The sequence below is a fragment of the Rhinopithecus bieti genome, unplaced genomic scaffold (genome assembly GCF_001698545.2).
Source record: "Rhinopithecus bieti isolate Rb0 unplaced genomic scaffold, ASM169854v2 scaffold_618, whole genome shotgun sequence".
Lineage (NCBI taxonomy): Eukaryota > Metazoa > Chordata > Mammalia > Primates > Cercopithecidae > Rhinopithecus > Rhinopithecus bieti.
The window spans coordinates 831,663-850,197 of NW_016803195.1; the positions used below are offsets into that span (position 1 = coordinate 831,663).

General features: G+C 39.9%; 1 protein-coding gene across 5 annotated transcripts in view; it reads right to left on the bottom strand.

The window, feature by feature from the left end:
* Window positions 1-4,608: 4,608 nt before the first annotated feature.
* The window catches only part of SIAH1 (siah E3 ubiquitin protein ligase 1), a 35,806-nt gene continuing 21,879 nt past the window's right edge, over window positions 4,609-18,535 (bottom strand). For 3 of the 5 annotated variants that reach the window (XM_017868701.1, XM_017868691.1, XM_017868674.1), the window contains exon 2: window positions 4,609-6,519. In XM_017868701.1, the coding sequence (XP_017724190.1) occupies window positions 5,669-6,517 (849 nt within the window). In that variant the 5' untranslated portion in view covers window positions 6,518-6,519 and the 3' untranslated portion in view covers window positions 4,609-5,668. Of the gene's footprint in view, window positions 6,520-9,465; window positions 10,971-13,510; window positions 13,557-18,535 lie in introns of those variants that run through there. The other 2 variants (XM_017868683.1, XM_017868666.1) reach the window with 2 other exon arrangements.

The window sequence follows — 18,535 nt, forward strand, 5'->3', positions numbered from 1 at the left end:
TGAAATGAGGTCAACTTGACTATTACTAAGGGACATTTTGCTACAAAGAATGTTAGTTTTGCCAATTCCCTTTCCAAATCTAGAATTTACTTTAACCAGGATTTTAGATGTTAAACATCAAGTAGTTTTGGTTGTTTCAAAGAAGTAACATGTTTAAGCTCACATTATTTGAAGTACTTCAGTTCCTATCCCCATGAATATTGTATCCAGCAGCTTAAAACAGACTAGTTAGTCATTATCCAATTTGATGATTTATAGTGCAACATTAATGCTCATTTTTTGTTTTACTAACATTTGGTGGATCCCACAATGAAAACTGCACTAAAAAAAAAAAAAAAACCTGAAAGAGGAAGGAAATATCAAGAGTCCGAATAGACAACAGGCAAATCTGGTGAGTGGTCACCGAGATGTTTTAAATGTTACCAACAAAAGGACTTCTAAAACAATTTTAGGAAAAGCTTTATTTGCCATAAAAATTCATTTCTTTGGAACATACTAACTATAGTTTGTACTTAATGAACTAAAGAATAGTTATTCAATGTGTTTTAGCATTTTGGGATCTAATAAAATCTTTTGTATTAAGTAATAAGTTCAACTGTAACACTGTCAGCACGTTTCTAGGCAATACGAACTCTTGAGGCTGAATTGTCACCCTGACATGACAGTGCAAGCCTGTCAAAATGTGACCCCAAAACCAGGTGTCCTTTCACTCCATTATATCTGTAAACCTGTTATGCTTTTCAGAATTTAGAAAGGCCTAAGAAAAGTACATCTATGATAATAAAGTATATTTTCTTTGTCAAATTTCTAGAGCTATGTAAGGATAGCGAAAATATTTGGTTCAGCAAGACATTGGGGCATCGTGCCAGGCATAACAAGCACTTTATAGCACATCTAGCCTTCCTCATTCCCTTACACAGTGGACACCATACCCATTTACGGAGGAGGGACCAGGCAGAGATGGTATTTAAATAAAAACCAGTAGATATAGGGTCAGAAGTCAACCCAGGCATTTAGAATCTACAGCCCACACAGTTTGCCACCAAATCTTAGTAGATGCTTGATAAGGAATTTTGTTTGGATGGTGCCATTTTTAGATAAATGTACATTTCTTTTGGTAAATTCAGGTTAGGATCATAAGCAGTAAAGTACCAAATAATGCTTTGTGTTTTGAACATGCACACTGGATGAGTGGGGAGGGGAATGACCAAGCTTCAAAATCCGAGTCTCTGTAACACCCAATGACCACAGTCCTGCATGGTAGTTCATACGCACTATTCACCCTGTCGAATTCCGACATTACTTTTATGTCCATTCTAATGCAGCAGTCACAGACTGACCCCCCCCAGGTATGCTGAATTTGATCCACTGTTTTCTTAATTTGGATTACTTACCAGTTCTTCCAATCAGGAGTGTGAATGAAATAGAATTCTACCATTAGGAGAATCACTGCAGATGTTCCTGAATATGAAGAGCTTTTAGGGGTTGGAGGCGGCACACTATTATTTTCGTGAGCTAAGCTACCTACAGCCACTTATGTAAGTTTGAAGTTTGCAGAAATGTGGGTCTTAAAATCATACATATTATAATAAAAAATTGCTCACAAAGGAAAAACTATTCCCCAACAATTAACATACCAAACTGGCCCATGATTAAATAGGACAATTTCAAGTTTAAGGGTGTAAAAGCAACAGAACAAAGTTAATGAGTATCTCCCATACCTACCCCATATACAGCCTCCTGAGAGAAGACATCAAAAGAAAGAAATGGAAGAAGTCTTCATTATAACAAGCAATTTCAGGGCAAGAGTTATGCCTCATAAATCAAATGTGTAATGGACCACGAAATATGGCTATAGATCTTTCCTCTATAGACTAAGAATATGGAGACCTAAATGCAAATTGTTAATACTAAAATGTCAAGCTTATTAACTGTCAAACACAAAATGTACTACCTTAATTTGCTTAAATTAGCAAACCATGAGGTGAAAATGAAAATGGAAAACTTCACACTGCTACTGGTGTCCTCTGGAACCTCTCCAGAAAGCAATGATGAAGTATGTAAAAAATAATCCCAAGACTATACACAGAAAACATACAGATATGTTCATGGTTTATTTATAAATAACCAAAAATAAATTACCAAGTAAATATCCAACAAGAACCTAAAATTACAGTGAATCCTCATAAACAAAAATTGTTCTTCCAAGATTATTAAAGTAGTGAAACACTCAGATGAGCATGTTGTGTGATGAAAGCGCTACACAATAATACATAAAAGGGCTCCCAGTATCTTTGAAAACAAACATATGGCTGGAGTCAGGGGCTCATGCCTGTAATTCCAGCACTTCAAGAGGCCAAGGCAGGAGAATCACTTGAGCCCAAGGGGTTTGAGACCAGCCTGGGCAACACAGCGAGACCTCATCTCTACAAAAAAATTTAATTCGGCCGGGCGCGGTGGCTCAAGCCTGTAATCCCAGCACTTTGGGAGGCCGAGACGGGCGGATCACAAGGTCAGGAGATCGAGACCATCCTGGCTAATACGGTGAAACCCCGTCCCTACTAAAGAATACAAAAAACTAGCCGGGCGACGAGGCGGGCACCTGTAGTCCCAGCTACCTGGGAGGCGGAGGCAGGAGAATGGCGTGAACCTGGGAGGCGGAGCTTGCAGTGAGCTGAGATCCGGCCACCGCACTCCAGCCTGGGCGAGAGCCAGACCTCGTCTCAAAAAAAAAAATTTAATTAGCCAAGCATGATGCTATACACCTGTACTCTCAGCTCTCAGGACGCTGAGGTGGGAAGATCACTTGAGCCCAGGAGTTTGAGGCTGCAGTGAGCTGATTGCACCATTATACTCCAGCCTGGGTGACAGAGGATGAGCACATGGACATACACATAAACAACTGGAAAAACCACCTCTGAGTGGATAGCAAGACTATAGATCTCAATTGTATGTGCAGTTTTATAATTTCCAAAGTCTACATGATGGACACATATTTTATAATCAACACTTCAAAATACTAAAACTACAAAATGATATACCTCCACAAATATACCCAGTATGTTCTGTTTTGTTTTTTGAGCCAAGAGTCTCAGTCCGTCACCCAGGTTAGAGTGTAGTGATATGATCTTGGCTCACTGCAGCCTTCCTGGATTCAAGGGGTTCTTCTGCCTCAGTCTCCCTAATAGGGTGTGCCATCATGCCTGGCTTTTTCGTACTTTTAGTAGAGACAGGGTTTCACCATGTTGGCCAGGCTGGTCTCGAACTCCTGACCTTAAGTGATCTGCCCACCGTGGCCTCCCAAAGTGCTGGGATTACAGGTATGAGCCACAGCACCCAGCCACTTTTATTTTGAAAGATATTGGGAGCCTTTTTACATAGTTAAGTAATCCTTTTACCATACAACATTAAATATGGAATAAAAGTCACTTTTTCCAAGCACATATGCTAATGAACAGACCTGAATATAAATCTGTGGTTGAACCGTTATTCTCTTTCACCATAAAAATGGCTATGCAAGGCCGGGCGCAGTGGCTAACGCCTATAATCCCAGCACTTGGAAGGCAGGCAGATCACAAGGTCAGGAGATCGAGAACATCTTGGCCAACATGGTGAAACCCTGTCTCTACTAAAAATACAAAAATTGGCAGGGCATGGTGGCACGCACCTATAGTCCCAGCTACTCTGGAGGCTGAGGAAGGAGAACCGCTTAAACCCGGGAGGCCGAGGTTGCAGTGAGCCGAGATCACACCACTGGGTGACGAGGGAAACTCCGTCTCAAAAAAAAAAACAACAAAAAAAGGCTCCACAAGCACATTATAACCAGTTCAAAAGATAATACTGATATAAGGATGAGACTACACAATCATCTTCTGAAAATGGATAATAGAAATAAACTCTTATCCAAAATTATCCAGAATCAGTGGTGGGATAAGGGTGAAGTCCAAATTTTCACTGACTTTCTAGGCTTACAGTACCAATACAAACCACACAAAATTATCTTTCACCATTCAGAAGGCAATTTCAGAATCTTGCCACATGCCTCAAAGTAATTAGCAACAGTTAACTACATGGTACTAAAGGCATAATGGTAGCTAACATTCACTGGATGCTGATATGAACAAAGCACTGTTTCAGGTAACATACCTGTACCCACCCCATTAAAACTTTTTAAGTATCTACCATAATTTAACCCCACTTTACACATTAGGAAACTGGGGTCCAAGGTCACACAGCTGGTTAGTGGGGCAGAGCCAAGACTGGCACTTAGGTGCCTGAAGTCTGGCTGCAGAACCAAGGCTCTTAACCACTAGGCTATTAAATAGTAAATTTATTATTTCATTGTGCTTTTTTAAAGAGGTGAAAAGTGGTCAGCATTTTAGTCATTCTCCTGACAGTTGTAAGAATCAAAATTGGGCAAGAGGGGCAGGGCATGGGAAAGACTGTAATCCAGAAGCTATATACCCAGTTATTTGCTGTGATTTAGAGTATAACTTTACCACACTTAAAAATGACAACACACAGCTTTCTGCTATATAATTAAAGTATGGAATGAAACAGGAAAATAACTTTGGATTTTATCAAACTTAGAGCTAAAGCAGACACAGATTTTTTTAATTTGCCAGATATTCTTTTAATGAGAATTATAAAAGACCAAAACATTTTTTGCAAACTGCCTTTTAAACAAATGATTTGCTTTTAATTACAAATACTGTGCATGACGATGCCTTCTTTTGCAAAAACCAATAAATACAAGAACAAATTTTAAACATGTGATTTATCCAAGATATTTGAAAAGGAAACAAAAGCCTGATTTGCAGTACTTATAAAAATCAATGTATTCTCTAACCTTTCAAAGATTAAGCTCAAAGATGTGACTCATCTGTAGAAGAAAGAGAGAGACCATCTTACAGATGCTTTAAATAGCTTTTGATCATTTTTCCGATGTCACCTTTACTTTCTGGAACTCATAGCTTCACAAAGTAGCTGATTTTAAAATATTTCTAATGAACTGATTAATGGGGGAAAAGAAAATATTGAACACGTTATAAACTTTTACCATAAACAAGTATGCATATCAAAAGACACTAACTTTAAAATGGTACCAAAAAAAGTGAAGAAAAACCTGAATTACAGGAAAGAAAGTCAAATTTATTTAATGAAAAACTAAAATTAATAAAAGTTAGCAAATACACACACAAGCACGCAGCAGCACTATGTATTGACTCACAAAGGGGAAAAGCAGTGGCCCATGACCACTCAAGATGGCTTGTCAGTTAAAGGAAAAAAACCCAAACACGCACACACTCACGCACGCACACACTCCCACGCAAAAACAAAACAAAACTATTTTTCAACAATACAATCAATCTACAACAAACACAAAACTCAGAATTATTTTACAATGCTTCCTTTCTTAATACAAAAGATGCCCATCTTGGGTGTATATACATATATTTTTTCAGTGGTTTACTGTTGACTTATTTTTAAATATATTAGTGTTACTACATGCAACTGTTTCCTGTATTTAACAGCCTTTCCTTTCATTTACCTTCATGTATCTAGCTTCCACCTACCAAAAGAATTTTAGGTTGGCAGGCAGATGGGTGCCTTATTTTCTGTGAAACTGAAGTTTTAAACACTGGCCAGAAAATGTTTGATTGCCATTTCAACACATGGAAATAGTTACATTGATGCCTAAATTGCCATTTTCTGCAAAAAGCTGTGCAATGCTGGTGTCAAAGACTAGGCAGTCACTATTCATAATGGCTGTTGCAATTCCTTCATGAATAGATCGAGGAGTCGCTTCCCAAGTCAATCGTCGCCTGTGACCATTTAGCTCAAGTCGGTAAGCAAAATTTTCAGCTTGCTTGCGTGTTCCTATCAGCTGTACGATTGCAAAGAACTGCTGGTGACCATCGTATTTTTCCTGTTTCTCCAAGACTAACATGAAGTGAAAGCCAAAACAGGACTGCATCATCACCCAGTCAACAGCACCAGGAAGATTAATGTCTGTAGCAAGGAAAACTATATCCTCTCCCTGTAGGGTTGTAATGGACTTATGCTGATGCATCAGATGGGGCATTACAGCATCCAGAGAGCCTTGCCATTTACAGGAAGCACCAGGGCACGGACAGGAATAAGGCCTAAACTCACAGAGCTCTTCGTGGTCTGCTTTTTCTGTGTGTGGCAGAGTTATTTCACATCCAGAAGAGGCATATTTACAGGGGAAAAGTACTGAATTAGCCACTTTCTCCATAGCCAAGTTGCGAATGGATCCCAAAGGGCCCCGGCAAGTTGGACAACATGTGAGCTTTGGGCGACAGTTGCTACAAACAAGATGGCCACTCTGACATTGAAGAATGGGTGGTAACACATAGTCAAAGCAGACTGGACACTCAAAAAGACTCGCCAAGTCATTGTTTGATGCAGTTGTGCCAGTCAGGGCAGGCACCCTCTGGGATGGTGGACACTTCGAGGTACCGGTAGGTAATGCTGTAGCAGTCTGACGGCTCATTTCTGAAATAAATACATAAGGAGGCAGGAGAAAAATAATTATAACCATGACTTATTTTATAAATAATGTTTACATGCCAGAAGTACTTTTAAAGTTTCATGCAAAATTTACTGAGCAAAAGAGAAAGAAAAATAAATAGAATTTAAAAAGACACTAAAAAATAAAATTACACTGAATGTTCATTTTATTAGGATCTGTACACTGGATAAGCTCTCTTTTCAAAATGTTCCGGAAAACATTTGGAACTCCCTTAATTGTCTTTGGATAGACTACATGGAATAATAAATGCTAAAATAGAAGATGGACCATAAACAACTAGAGAAACTATACAAGGAACTGAAGTTTAATCGAATCTGTTTTGCTAGGACTCTCTCCCTGAGACTCCCTTACTCTATTTCTTTCTAATTTGGAGTCAGCTATTGATAGGTACAAGGAGTTACAGGTGAAGTCCTGGATAAAATCGGCACTCTGTATCCACAGTGTGGTCTGCATCCAAGGACTTCACCACAGCCATGGATTGAAAATATTCAGAAAAATTTACAAATAATACAAAATTTTTAAAATACAGTCTATAACAACTATTTACGTATTATTTACATTGTATTAAGTAATCCAGAGATAATTTAAATTATACAGGAGAATATGCACATACATACACGACACCATTTTCTATCAGGGACTTGAGCATCCTCAGGTTTTGGTATGGGGAAGGGGGTCCTAGAACTAATCTTCCGAGGATACCGCAGGATGAGTGTAGTTCCAATGCCCAAGAATCAGAGAACCTTCCATTAACTCTTCTTAATGGTAAGCAATTATCTACTCTAGAGGTGTACGTTGGGAATGAGGGGAGGGGTCACAAGGGGAAAGGTCTGCTGCCATCCCATTATCCATCTTTACCTAATTAAGTCTTCCCCCCAAATTATCATCAGCCAGGTATTAATCTTATTTCTTACTGATTAGTGCCCACCTCAAGAGTAAGGGGATGTACTCGCTAGTGAAGGTAGCAAAAATATAAAAATAAATACACAACAAAGGTGAAGGAGACATGGGAGAAATGGAGGGCCATCTCAAAACTTTTTAGTCTGGTAGAGAAAGTATATCTTTCTGTTCTACTTTCAATCCACAATATGTAGCAGACATAATGAACAAAGGAGGAGAGTCAGGAAGAGACAGTGAAAAAGTAAAGAATAAAGATGATAGCACGGCAGAGATAATATACCATACTGGGGGTGGGGGATGAAGTCAACAGGTGAAGAACCCCTTGCAGCCTGGGGTTCTCCAGCATTGCTGAAACATTCATCAGCAGAGTAATCAACATTATTTAACAGGTAAATGTCATCTGGAAGAAATAATCGACAATGTAACTAGTCAGGCTGAGTCAAACATAAAACAAGCAACTTTTCCCAGGAAGCTACCTGGGCTGGGATATTGCAGGCCACTATTTGTCTTGGGGGTGAAAAAAAGATCAGTCGATGTCCTAAGAGTGCACTCCTAGTAACTCTACTAAGCCATATTCTTTTTTTTTTTTTTTTTTTTGAGATGGAGTTTTGCTCTTGTTGCCCAGGCTGGAGTACAATGGCGCCTGCTCACTGCAACCTCTGCCTCCCAGGTTCAAGCAATTCTCCTGCCTCAGCCTCAAAAGCAGCTGGGATTACAAGCGCCCACCACCATGCCCGACTAATTTTTGTATTTTTAGTAGAGACGGGGTTTCACCATGGCTGGTCTCGAACTCTTAACCTCATGATCCCCCGGCCTCGGCGTCCCAAAGTGCTGGGATTACAGGCATTAGCCACTGCGCCTGGCCACTAAGCCATATTACAAAATTAAAGCTTCAAAATTAATGTTTTAACTCAATTATAGTCATTATTCTGTTGCAAGGAACTTTTAAGAAACAATGTTGGTTACCAATGTGACCAAGTAAATGCAACTTGGGTTCTAGATTACCCAAGTGGTTACCAACTGATAGCTTAAATGAGGGCTTAGGGTGAAGGAAAAATAAAGATTAATTCCACATCACTAAAAGGATATTTTAAAGTTCAAGAGGCAACAAAAGTGACAGAATTCCATCAATGTGTCTCATCATATGGACTCAGAACATGAATCAACTCTCATCTGAAGCCCAGTGTGACCCAGGTGTTCTGTCCTCTGACAAAGGACTATAAAGGAGCTCTCCTGTAATCCAGTTTCCCTCTGAGTAGATTCTTTGTACATATGACATCCATTTTAAGTCACTTGTAAAACAGTGGGCTCAGTATTGCCAAAACACCCTGGCTGTATGCTGTTTGCCTACTGCATGGTCCAGTTTACTTCAGTAAGAAGCATAACAATTACAAAGTGGTTCCTTGGGCACAAAACAGTCTAGTCAACCAATGCCTTTCAAATTGCTAAACCAAACCAAGGAATCACATCCAAGGGCAGTAAACTCAGTTTATATTTAACACAACATAGCTACAGACCAAGAAAAACACTGTTGTTCACAATTTCTTGACCTAGCAATAGTTATACATTTATCATCAACAGTTCAGGCTCACAATACATCTTTACCATTTTCCAAACACTATAGAAAGCACATTTTAACTCCTATTGAAAGTGTGAAAAAGAAGCGAAATGTGAACGGTATTTCTTGTGAATGGAGGTATTACAGGACAGCAACTGCTAAAGCCTCTCAAAGCTCCAAGGGTGGAACCCAGCTCCATCTTGAAACAGAAAAGGAATCCCAACCACACAGCCGCCCTGCAGTAGGAACTAAGGACAGCCCTGCAGAAGTCATGACGTAACCTGAAGTTTGATTTAAACATAAAAAAGCACAGCAACCCAAATGAAACATGACTGAGAACCTCGGAAACGGCTGGATTCTGCTGCAGCCATTCCCTAAGCCAGACAGGTTCCACTGACTAATAGCGTTCAAGCTTCACAGCCTCAGCAACCTATCCTCTTAATGTCAATACCTTTTCTCTTCCTTGTCCTGGACGCTGGTAAACATGTGAACAAGACTCCCCTCCAGGAGTACAGAGAAGGTGGAGTAGCCTTTCCCGTCATGAGAAGTCAGGCCGCGCATTGCGTTTCCCCCAAGAAGTAAAGGAACAGGCCCCTCCTGGGCACTTTCTGCTCCTAAGCACAGAAGACCCAAATTCGCGTCTGAGGTCAGGATCCAAATATCCATTTACTTCTCAGAAGCACGAGTTACAGAGGTGGAGAAAGGAAGCCTTTCCATCCCCAGGAGGCAACCACACCTCCCTGTGAGCTCAAATTCGGCTGCATCTCCAAAAATGGGAGCCACAGCTGCGCTGTCCTCCAACGTGCCCTAAGCTTTCATCTGTCTCCCAAGTTTGTCTTCTCCAGATTCACTCGGTAGGCTCCTGCCCAGCTCCGGTGGAGGCCGGGGATGCAGGGGGCGACGCGCTCGCTGCGAAGGAAGTGCGCTCCCTGAGCCAGCTCAGGGGCTACTGCAGAAGCCTGCCTGCTGGAAAACCATTTGGAGCCTCGGCCGGGGCTGGGCCTGCGTTGGGAACGCCCACTCCAACCCGGGGCGCCAGGGCCAGCTCAGGGCGCGCAGCGCGCAGGGCGGTGCCCGTCTGGCTCGCACATGGGTGGGGCTGTGCCCGCAAGCCCCGCCCCGCAGCCCAGGGCGGGGCCCCGCCACCCCGCTGTTGACCCCATCCCACCCCAGCGACATGGAGCCTTCCTCAGCATTTCCACCAGTTTAAAATTAGGTAGAACCATGCTGTTTTCGGTAGGTCACAACAGTCGAATATTAGGCAGTTTCTCATGGTTTCGATCTAAGAGCTACAGAGTATCAGGGAAATGCGTGCCCACACCGGCGCTACACTCCCGGTTCATCGTGCGAACTCTAAATTTTAAGAGTGAAAACATTCTCCCTAATTCATTCAACAGCTATTTACCGGGCATCAACTACCATATTTACTCAATTCTAGCTCACTTCATTTCTACTCCTATCGGCACTATATTTTAAACTCTCCTTCCCCGCTGTGAAAAGACTTCGCAGGAAAAATAGTAAGCACACTTCTGCCACATTAAACTCCTACTTAAACCTCCTAAGAGATTATACTCTTCCCACTCTGGGAAAGCCATCTTAAATGGCCTCATTAAACACAGAGTAGCTTGTTTTGTTTTTAAACAAGCATTACCCTTGCCCCCAATAAAGTCCTGGGCCTCAGATTTGCATTGCATCAGCTAGTGCGTGCAGAGGTTTAACCTGTCATTACATCATGCTTAGGGCAGCCTCCAAATGCAGCAAGAGCTGGCAGTGAGGAGTGAACCCAATGCAAGGAATTGCAGATTACCCACTTTCAGGAAGAAATTTTAACTCTAACCACTTCCTCACTCTATTAACAGTGTGTCCAATCACCTCAACCTCATTTTACAATACAGGCTACACAAAACAACATTAGGAAAAGAAATATAATTGAAAATAGACACAGTCGGGCCAGAACTATTTTTTTTTTCTTTTTTTTTTGAGACAGGGTCTCGCTGTTGCCCAGGTCTGAGTGCAGGGGCACAATCTACACTCACTGCAGCCTGGGTCTTCTGGGCTCCAGCAATCCTCCCACCTCAATCTCCCCAGTAGCTAAGACCACAGGCTGGCACCACCACTCTCGCTAATTTTCTTTGTATTTTCTGTAGAGACAAGGAGTCCCCATGTTGCCCAGGTTGGTCTCGAACTCCTGGACTGAAGCAATCTGCCTACTTGGTCTCCCAAAGTGCTGAGCCACTGTGCCCAGTCTGTATTTTTATTTTCTAATATTTATTCATTCGACAGGTCTTAAATTTCCCTAGAGAAGAAAATTTCATATATTTTAGAGAAACTTCCACAGAACTATGAGAGAACCAAAATGTATACAACAAAAAGATGACTGATTATTTCTCAAGCAAAAGATATTTCACTGTTTACCAAACTCCAAAAGATCTGTACAGAGCCTTACAGCACACTCTGAAAACCACTCATCTATAGACAGGCCCCTCTACTTAATTAAGTTAGAAAAGTGGAAGCATTCTAGAGTCATCTACACTTGGATTCAAACCCAGGCTCCCCTAGTTACTCAGCTGTAAAACTGAACTGTTTCTAGACTCAAATGGCTTTTGTCTAGATTGAAATGGGTAATTTATGTGTATCATGGGTGGTACATATTCCAGAATATTTAAGTTTAGAGCTGAGACCTGATTTAATTGCCAAGTCATCAATTAGAAACCTAGAATTTGTAGATTCCAAGACACACACTCCAAAAGATGCCTTAAGCTTGCAAAGGTTATCAAACATGTCTGCCAAGAATCAACCACCATTTAATTTTTAGCACAATAAACCTTAATTCTCAACTAGGTAGAATATTTATTTACACTAGTTTTACAAAGCGCTGAAAAGTTCACAGAAGTACCTTAAGACAAGCCCACAGAATCCAAAACTGGCAAAATCCCAAACTTAACAAGAATGCACTATTACCGACACTTTCTAAAGCCTATGTCCCAAGCCCAGTTTGGTATATAGTTTAAGTAGATGTCAATCTAAATAAAAACATTTTAGAATCAGCCTTTAATGTTGTCTTAGTAATTTCAGAGCATTCAGCCATTGATTTACCATGCATACTTAACAGTAGAAAGATAAACTTTTTTTCTCAATTCCATGTGGCAATCTGTTTCCTTTTATAAATTACTTATAAAAGTTTAAAATGGAAAAATGTAGTCAGATATGGGAAAAAAAAGCATAATATATTGTAAATGAAGTTACAAATAGAACATAGGAGGGATGGGTGAGAAATCAAGAGGACTACAACATCAGACCAATGAATCAGTTATCTGTATGAGGGTACTGGTGATTTTTAGCTGTCTTTTCTCCAAAGGGGACAATAAACTGCATTATAAAGTCTGATTAACAACTATGAAAACAGTCAAAATGAGCAAAAAATAAAACATGTTTATTCTTAATTTAGTAAAAAACAACAACAACAAAAAAGAGCCGGGCACGGTGGCTCATGCCTGTAATCCCAGCATTTTGGGAGGCCGAGGCGGGTGGATCACCTGAGGTCAGCAGTTCAAGACCATCCTGGCCAACACGGTGATACTTTGTCTCTACAAAGTAAATACAAAAATTAGCTGGGCGTGGTGGCGTGTACCTGTAATCCCAGCTAAGTGGGAGGCTGAGGCGGAAGAATCACTTGAACCTGGGAAGTGGAGGCTGCAGTGAGCCGAGATCGTGCCACTGCACTCCAGCCTGGGCGACAGAGCAAGACTCTGTCTCCAAAAAAAATAATAAATAAGGATAGGATGCGATTATCACTACCCCACCTCTAGTAACACAAAAATTATTCTTAGAAACAATAAAATATAAAGTACAGGTATCAGATTACAAATTTGCTCTTTCCATTAGAAATCTTAATTAAATAAAACTCCTCCATTCAAAACACTAAGGTTTTTCTTGTTCCCAGAATGCCTTTTGGTTAAAAGGGTGCTTTCCAAACTCATCTGACATTGTGGCAGGTATTATGTAGAAAATGTTTTACGTTAAATTTACGTTAATTAAACACTGCTTCTATTTTAAGATTTACTTGCTTCTCACACAATGACAAAATTAAGGCAAGTTTCTTAAAATTCAACGAGTTAAAATGCCAAAAGTTAAAACTCAAACACTGTTATAAGATAATGAGGACAATAAATTAAACAATCTATAGTTTCCAGAACTGTAGCAAAGCAATAAAATGATTTCTTAAAAACTGTATGTTTTTCCTAAAACCTCCATTTCCCCTGAAGATAATTCTGAAAACTTTGCAGCTACAGAAGAAGTTACTAATAGGTCTAGACAGATTGATTATTGGAGATGAGGGAAACCCAGGAAAGCTGCTGTCAACAGAAGACAGAGGAAAGGCAAATCCCGACTTAAATGCGTTCAAAGCAAAATACAACCCCTTGCTAAATCATTTTATTTTGAGGCTTCCAACCAAGCTAAACATTACCATATACATGGGGTTTGGTGGCTCATACCTGTAATCCCAGCACTTTGGGAGGATCACTTGAGCCCAGGAATTTGAGACCAGCCTAGACAATATACTGAGACCTCATCTCTACAAAAAAAAACAAAAAAACAAAAAAATTAGCTGGGTGTGATGGCATCCGCTGTAGAGCCAGCTACTTGGGAGGCTGAGGTGGGAGGCTCATCTGAGTCTGGGACATAAAGGCTGCAATGAGCTATGTCTGTGCAACAGAGTGAGACTCTGTCTGGAAAAGAATAAAATAAAGTGTAACATCCCTCCCAAAACAATGCAAGCCCTTCAGCATGCCAATAGGAAAACTTTCCCTTTCCCACCAGGCACAATAAAGATTGTACTAAACTCCTAACTTTGTCAAAGCAATTAATCAAACCTAACTACCCTTGAATCCTTAATTTTGTGGTGTAATCACAATACTTCAAAGAAAGTTTCTGAAAGGATTACAAAAGTGATTAACTCTCCATCTTAGTCTAAGTCTGAAGCTCTTGCATAAATTCCGCAGCTTTGAATCCTGGTCACAACCCCTCTTTCCCTAAGAACTAAGTAAACTATGCCCACTGTCTTCTGCTATTCAATGATGTAGGTGAAAAGCCTAATGCCATTTTCATTCTCAACCCTTTGCAGACAACTTTCTGATATGCTAAAGCATTTTCCAAAATACACAGGTATCCTCAATCTCCAGCAAGTGAACAAAGACTGATGGCAAGAATGGCCACTCCCTTCCCTTTCCCTTAAGTAGGAAGAGCCACATAAATTCTGATTACATTACTCTTGTAACTTCTTAACTCCCTCTATATAAGTTTTCATGCTTAATTTTCACATCTTTCCCTCGACCTTGATTGTTGGTTGTCTAAACACAGAGGCAAAGTGGAGACTTCCCGTTATTCTCATTAATGAAGAACTGCCCCAAACACGTATTAAGCACCTACTAAGTGCCAGGTATACTCCTTAATGGTTTACGTATGTTCTCATTTAACCTTTCCAAAGACCAAAGTTAGACATTTATCCCCACCTTACTTAAGAAAATAGATTTCAAGGCCAGGCGTGGTGGCTCCCACCTGTAATCCCAACAACTTCGGGAGGTCAAGGCTGGCGGGATCACTTGAGGTCAGGAGTTTGAGATCGGCCTGGCCAACGTGGTGAAAACTTGTCTCTACTAAAAATACCAAAATCAGCCAGGTGTGGTGGCAGGTGCCTGTAATCCCAGCTACTTGGGAGGGTGAGGCACAAGAATCGCTTGAACTCGGGAGGGGGAGGTTGCAGTGAGCCAAGATTGCACCATTGCACTCCAGTCTGGGCAACATGAGTGAAACTCCGTCTCAAAAAAAAAAAAAAAAAAAAAAAGAGAGAGCAAGCTGGCACATGCTTGTAGTCTCAGCTACTCAAGAGGCTGAAGAGGGAGGATCATGTGAGCCCAAGAGTTCAAGGCTGTACTGCACCATGATTGTGTCTGTGAACAGCTACTGCACTCCAGCCTGGGCAATACAGTGCCTTGAAATAAATACGAGCACAGCCAGATGTTTTGTTGTCTCTAATGTCATCTTCTTTTGAATAACCCTAAAAGACAGTATGTATGTTCTCCTTACTTACCCTGGTATGAAATATTTAATTTAGCATTCAAAACATCTCTTCCATATTTACAAAAAGTTGTCAAGAAAATAAACTTCCTGAAGTCTTTAAATTAAACCTTTACTTTCCATCAAAGTGATAGAATCACATATTCTAAGTCTGCCATTAAATTATTAGATATGAAATCAAAGCAAAGTGAGTATCATGGAGAAGAAAGAGCAGAGAAGAGCAACAGAACCAGGCAGAGGGGTCAAACAGGCTTTTTCAACTTTTTATTTCATACCACACATTACTAAAAAAATTTAAATAACCTTAAAACTTCTTAGCAACACACCTGAAATTAAAATTATTGAAACTATGTCAGTCTTGATTACAAACTAATCTGCAATATAAGCAAGTCTCAGTGTCTAGATAAAAGCATTCAAATACTACTTAGTTATCTGAATACAACCATTTACTACCTTATGTTTTATATTCTCTCAGGATACAAAATTCTCAAACATTCCAGTGCACACTTGCTCTTATACTCCATCTTGGCATTTAAGCTGTGCTTTTTAAAACCTTACTTATAAAATTCATGGTACCTAGTTCTACACTCTACCATACAACACATTCAACTTCACATTGCATCTGACAAATCTGGCAGGTAAGCATGTACACACAGAGAGAAAAAAATTTTTACAGCACATCAAAATTAGCAGTGATCTATAGAGTTTGTGATACTACACTAAGCATAAAAGAGCATATTGCTAGGAAGACTAAAGAAATTCAAGAAACAGGGTAAAAAGTCACATTAGCGAGTCCGATACATTTTGACTGATGGCTCTTTACTAGTAAAATAGAAAAAAAGTAATGGAATTTATAGGAAAGAAATGCCATCTTTTAAAAAATCATGGAGCCTTATTAAAATTCAATTATATTCAGTTGAAATAGTTACAATCTGTGTTGACAAAAGCAGTACCACCTGAAACTCTAGCCAAACCATTTTAGTTACTTCAACTAAGGATGTAACACAAGAATTAACCTATACTAATTTCCCTCAAACTAAGGAGTTTCACAAGGAGTTCACATTTCTCTAAAATTTAATATTTTACTTTTGTGTTTTTAATAGTCTAAAAAACATATCAGCACATTCTGAATCATCTGAATACACCTGCTAGCCATGAATTAAATGCCTCTATTCGTATTTATGGCCACAAGGGCTCTAAGTTGGTCCTATAGTACTCTAATTACACGAGCTAAAGAGAAAAACTGAGGTAGATCTAACACATAATTCATTTGTGTGACGCAAAATGCTATCATGGTTTCCACTAAATGCCATCATGGTTTCCACTAAAGCACTTATATGTCAGTGAAAAAATTAAGATTTCATACGACCACATGATACAGGGCAATTAAGGTATGCTTAACTCAAAAAGAACCTGCCTGGTAACAGTCAATTTCGTAACCGTTAAGTCAACCCCATAAGTGCAGTTTCAAGACTAAAATTCAGCCAACAGTATCCAATATTTTACCGAATCAGTAATTTGAATTTCAATGGTTCTGTGGTTTTGTTTGTATTTAAATTGCAAGTTTTGAACTGTCAGCAACACCTGACAGAGTTGACGGATCACTGGACTCCTGCTAACACTCTATTCGCCGACTTCACGTACTCTTGGTTTTCCTCTCACCAGTCACTCCTCAGCTTCCTTTTATTCCTGCTCTTCTCCCCAAGTTATTGAAATTGTAGCTGCCTATAGATTACTGCAATCTCTTCCAAACCAGTCTCCCTGTTTCCTTCCTTGTCTCCCACCCTTACACCCTAAGATGTTCTTTTATGTACACTGGTACTTTAATGATCTCATTCAGTCTCCTAGTTTTAAATTCCATCAACATGCTAAGGATTTCAAAATTTTTATCTCCAGCCCAGATTTTAAAAATAAACACAACCCTCCAGATTTGCCTGAAACCCCAGATTTATACATCCAATTGCCCCTTCAGGGGGATGGCCAAAGAGAAACTCCTTATCACCTCCCAAAGTCTCTCCACTCAGTCTTCCTTATTTCAACTGATAGAGACTCCATCCTTCCAGTTACTCAGGTCAAAAGCCTTCAAGTCAGCCTTGATTCTTCTCTTTCACAACATACATCTAAAACAGTCAGGAAATCTTATTGTACCTCCCTTCAAAATATATTCAGAATCCAACCATTCCTCCCTACCTCTACCACTGCCATCTAGTCCAAGCCACCAGTATCTCTCATCTGGATTACTGCAATATCCTCCCAACCAGTCTCAGTTTCCAGCTATGCCTCTCACCCTCACCACCTAATATGTTCTGAGAACAGCAATTAGATTAATTAATCCAGCTCCGTTTTATATCAGATGACATAAATCTCTGCTCTATACCCTCCACTGGCCACCCATGTCAGAGTAAAAGCTGAAATCCTAAAAATAGCCCGTAAGGGGCCACTATGTATAAGGATACAATATGGTGCTGTGTTCCCATTACTCTGACTTCATCTCCTACTTTGTTCCCCTTTACTCACTGCACTGTCTTCCTTGTTCAATGGCAATGCTAGGTTGCTCCTTTGGGACTGTGCCTTAAAATACTTTTCTCCTGAATATCCATGTGGCTAACTCCCTAACTTTCAAATCTTTACTTGTTACATTCAATGACACTCTCTCAGACCATCTATTTAAAATAGCAAGCAGCACCCTGTCCACTGCCCCTCTGCGTACTCCTAAATCTTTGCCCATCTCACATCTCCTATTCTTTTCCCCGCAAAGAATGTATCATCTTCTAACAGACTACATAATTAATTTACTATTTTTTATTTGTTGTTATAGGTGCCCCCTGTCCTCAACTGGAAGGTAGGATTTTTGTCTGGCTCAATTATGTATCCCAAAAACTTAATACAGTGCCTGGCACATAGTACAGGCTCTAATAAATATTTTTTGGGTGAATAAATAAATCAGAAAACAAGAACTTTGGACTTTTGGGCAGCAACATCCAGGGTCAGAAAGCAACAGAACAATGCTTTACAATTCTCTAAGAAAATTATATCCTAGAATTCTATACCCAATTATCCTGAAAGTGTTGAGGACAGAACGATGACGCAAGGTTTCAAAATACTACCTACCCTGGATATGTTCTCAGGAAGCTCCCGGAAGATAAGCTCTTCAAATACAAGGAAAGCAACCAAGAAAGAGAACAGGGTTACAACAAACAGAAGACTGCATCTAGGAGAAAGGTAAAGAAACTACTGAAGATAATGACACCTTTATGCTAGAAGAGGGCAACTGAAGGCATCCAAACAACCTGATGGAACATTTAGACAAGCGGCAAGGAATGTGAGGTAGCATTAACAGTAAGCACAGAAGAAAACAAAGCCAAAATAGGAAGGAAAAAAAAAGGTATTACCAACAAAAAATACAAACTAAAGAATGCAGAGAAAGAAGTAATCAGTTTATT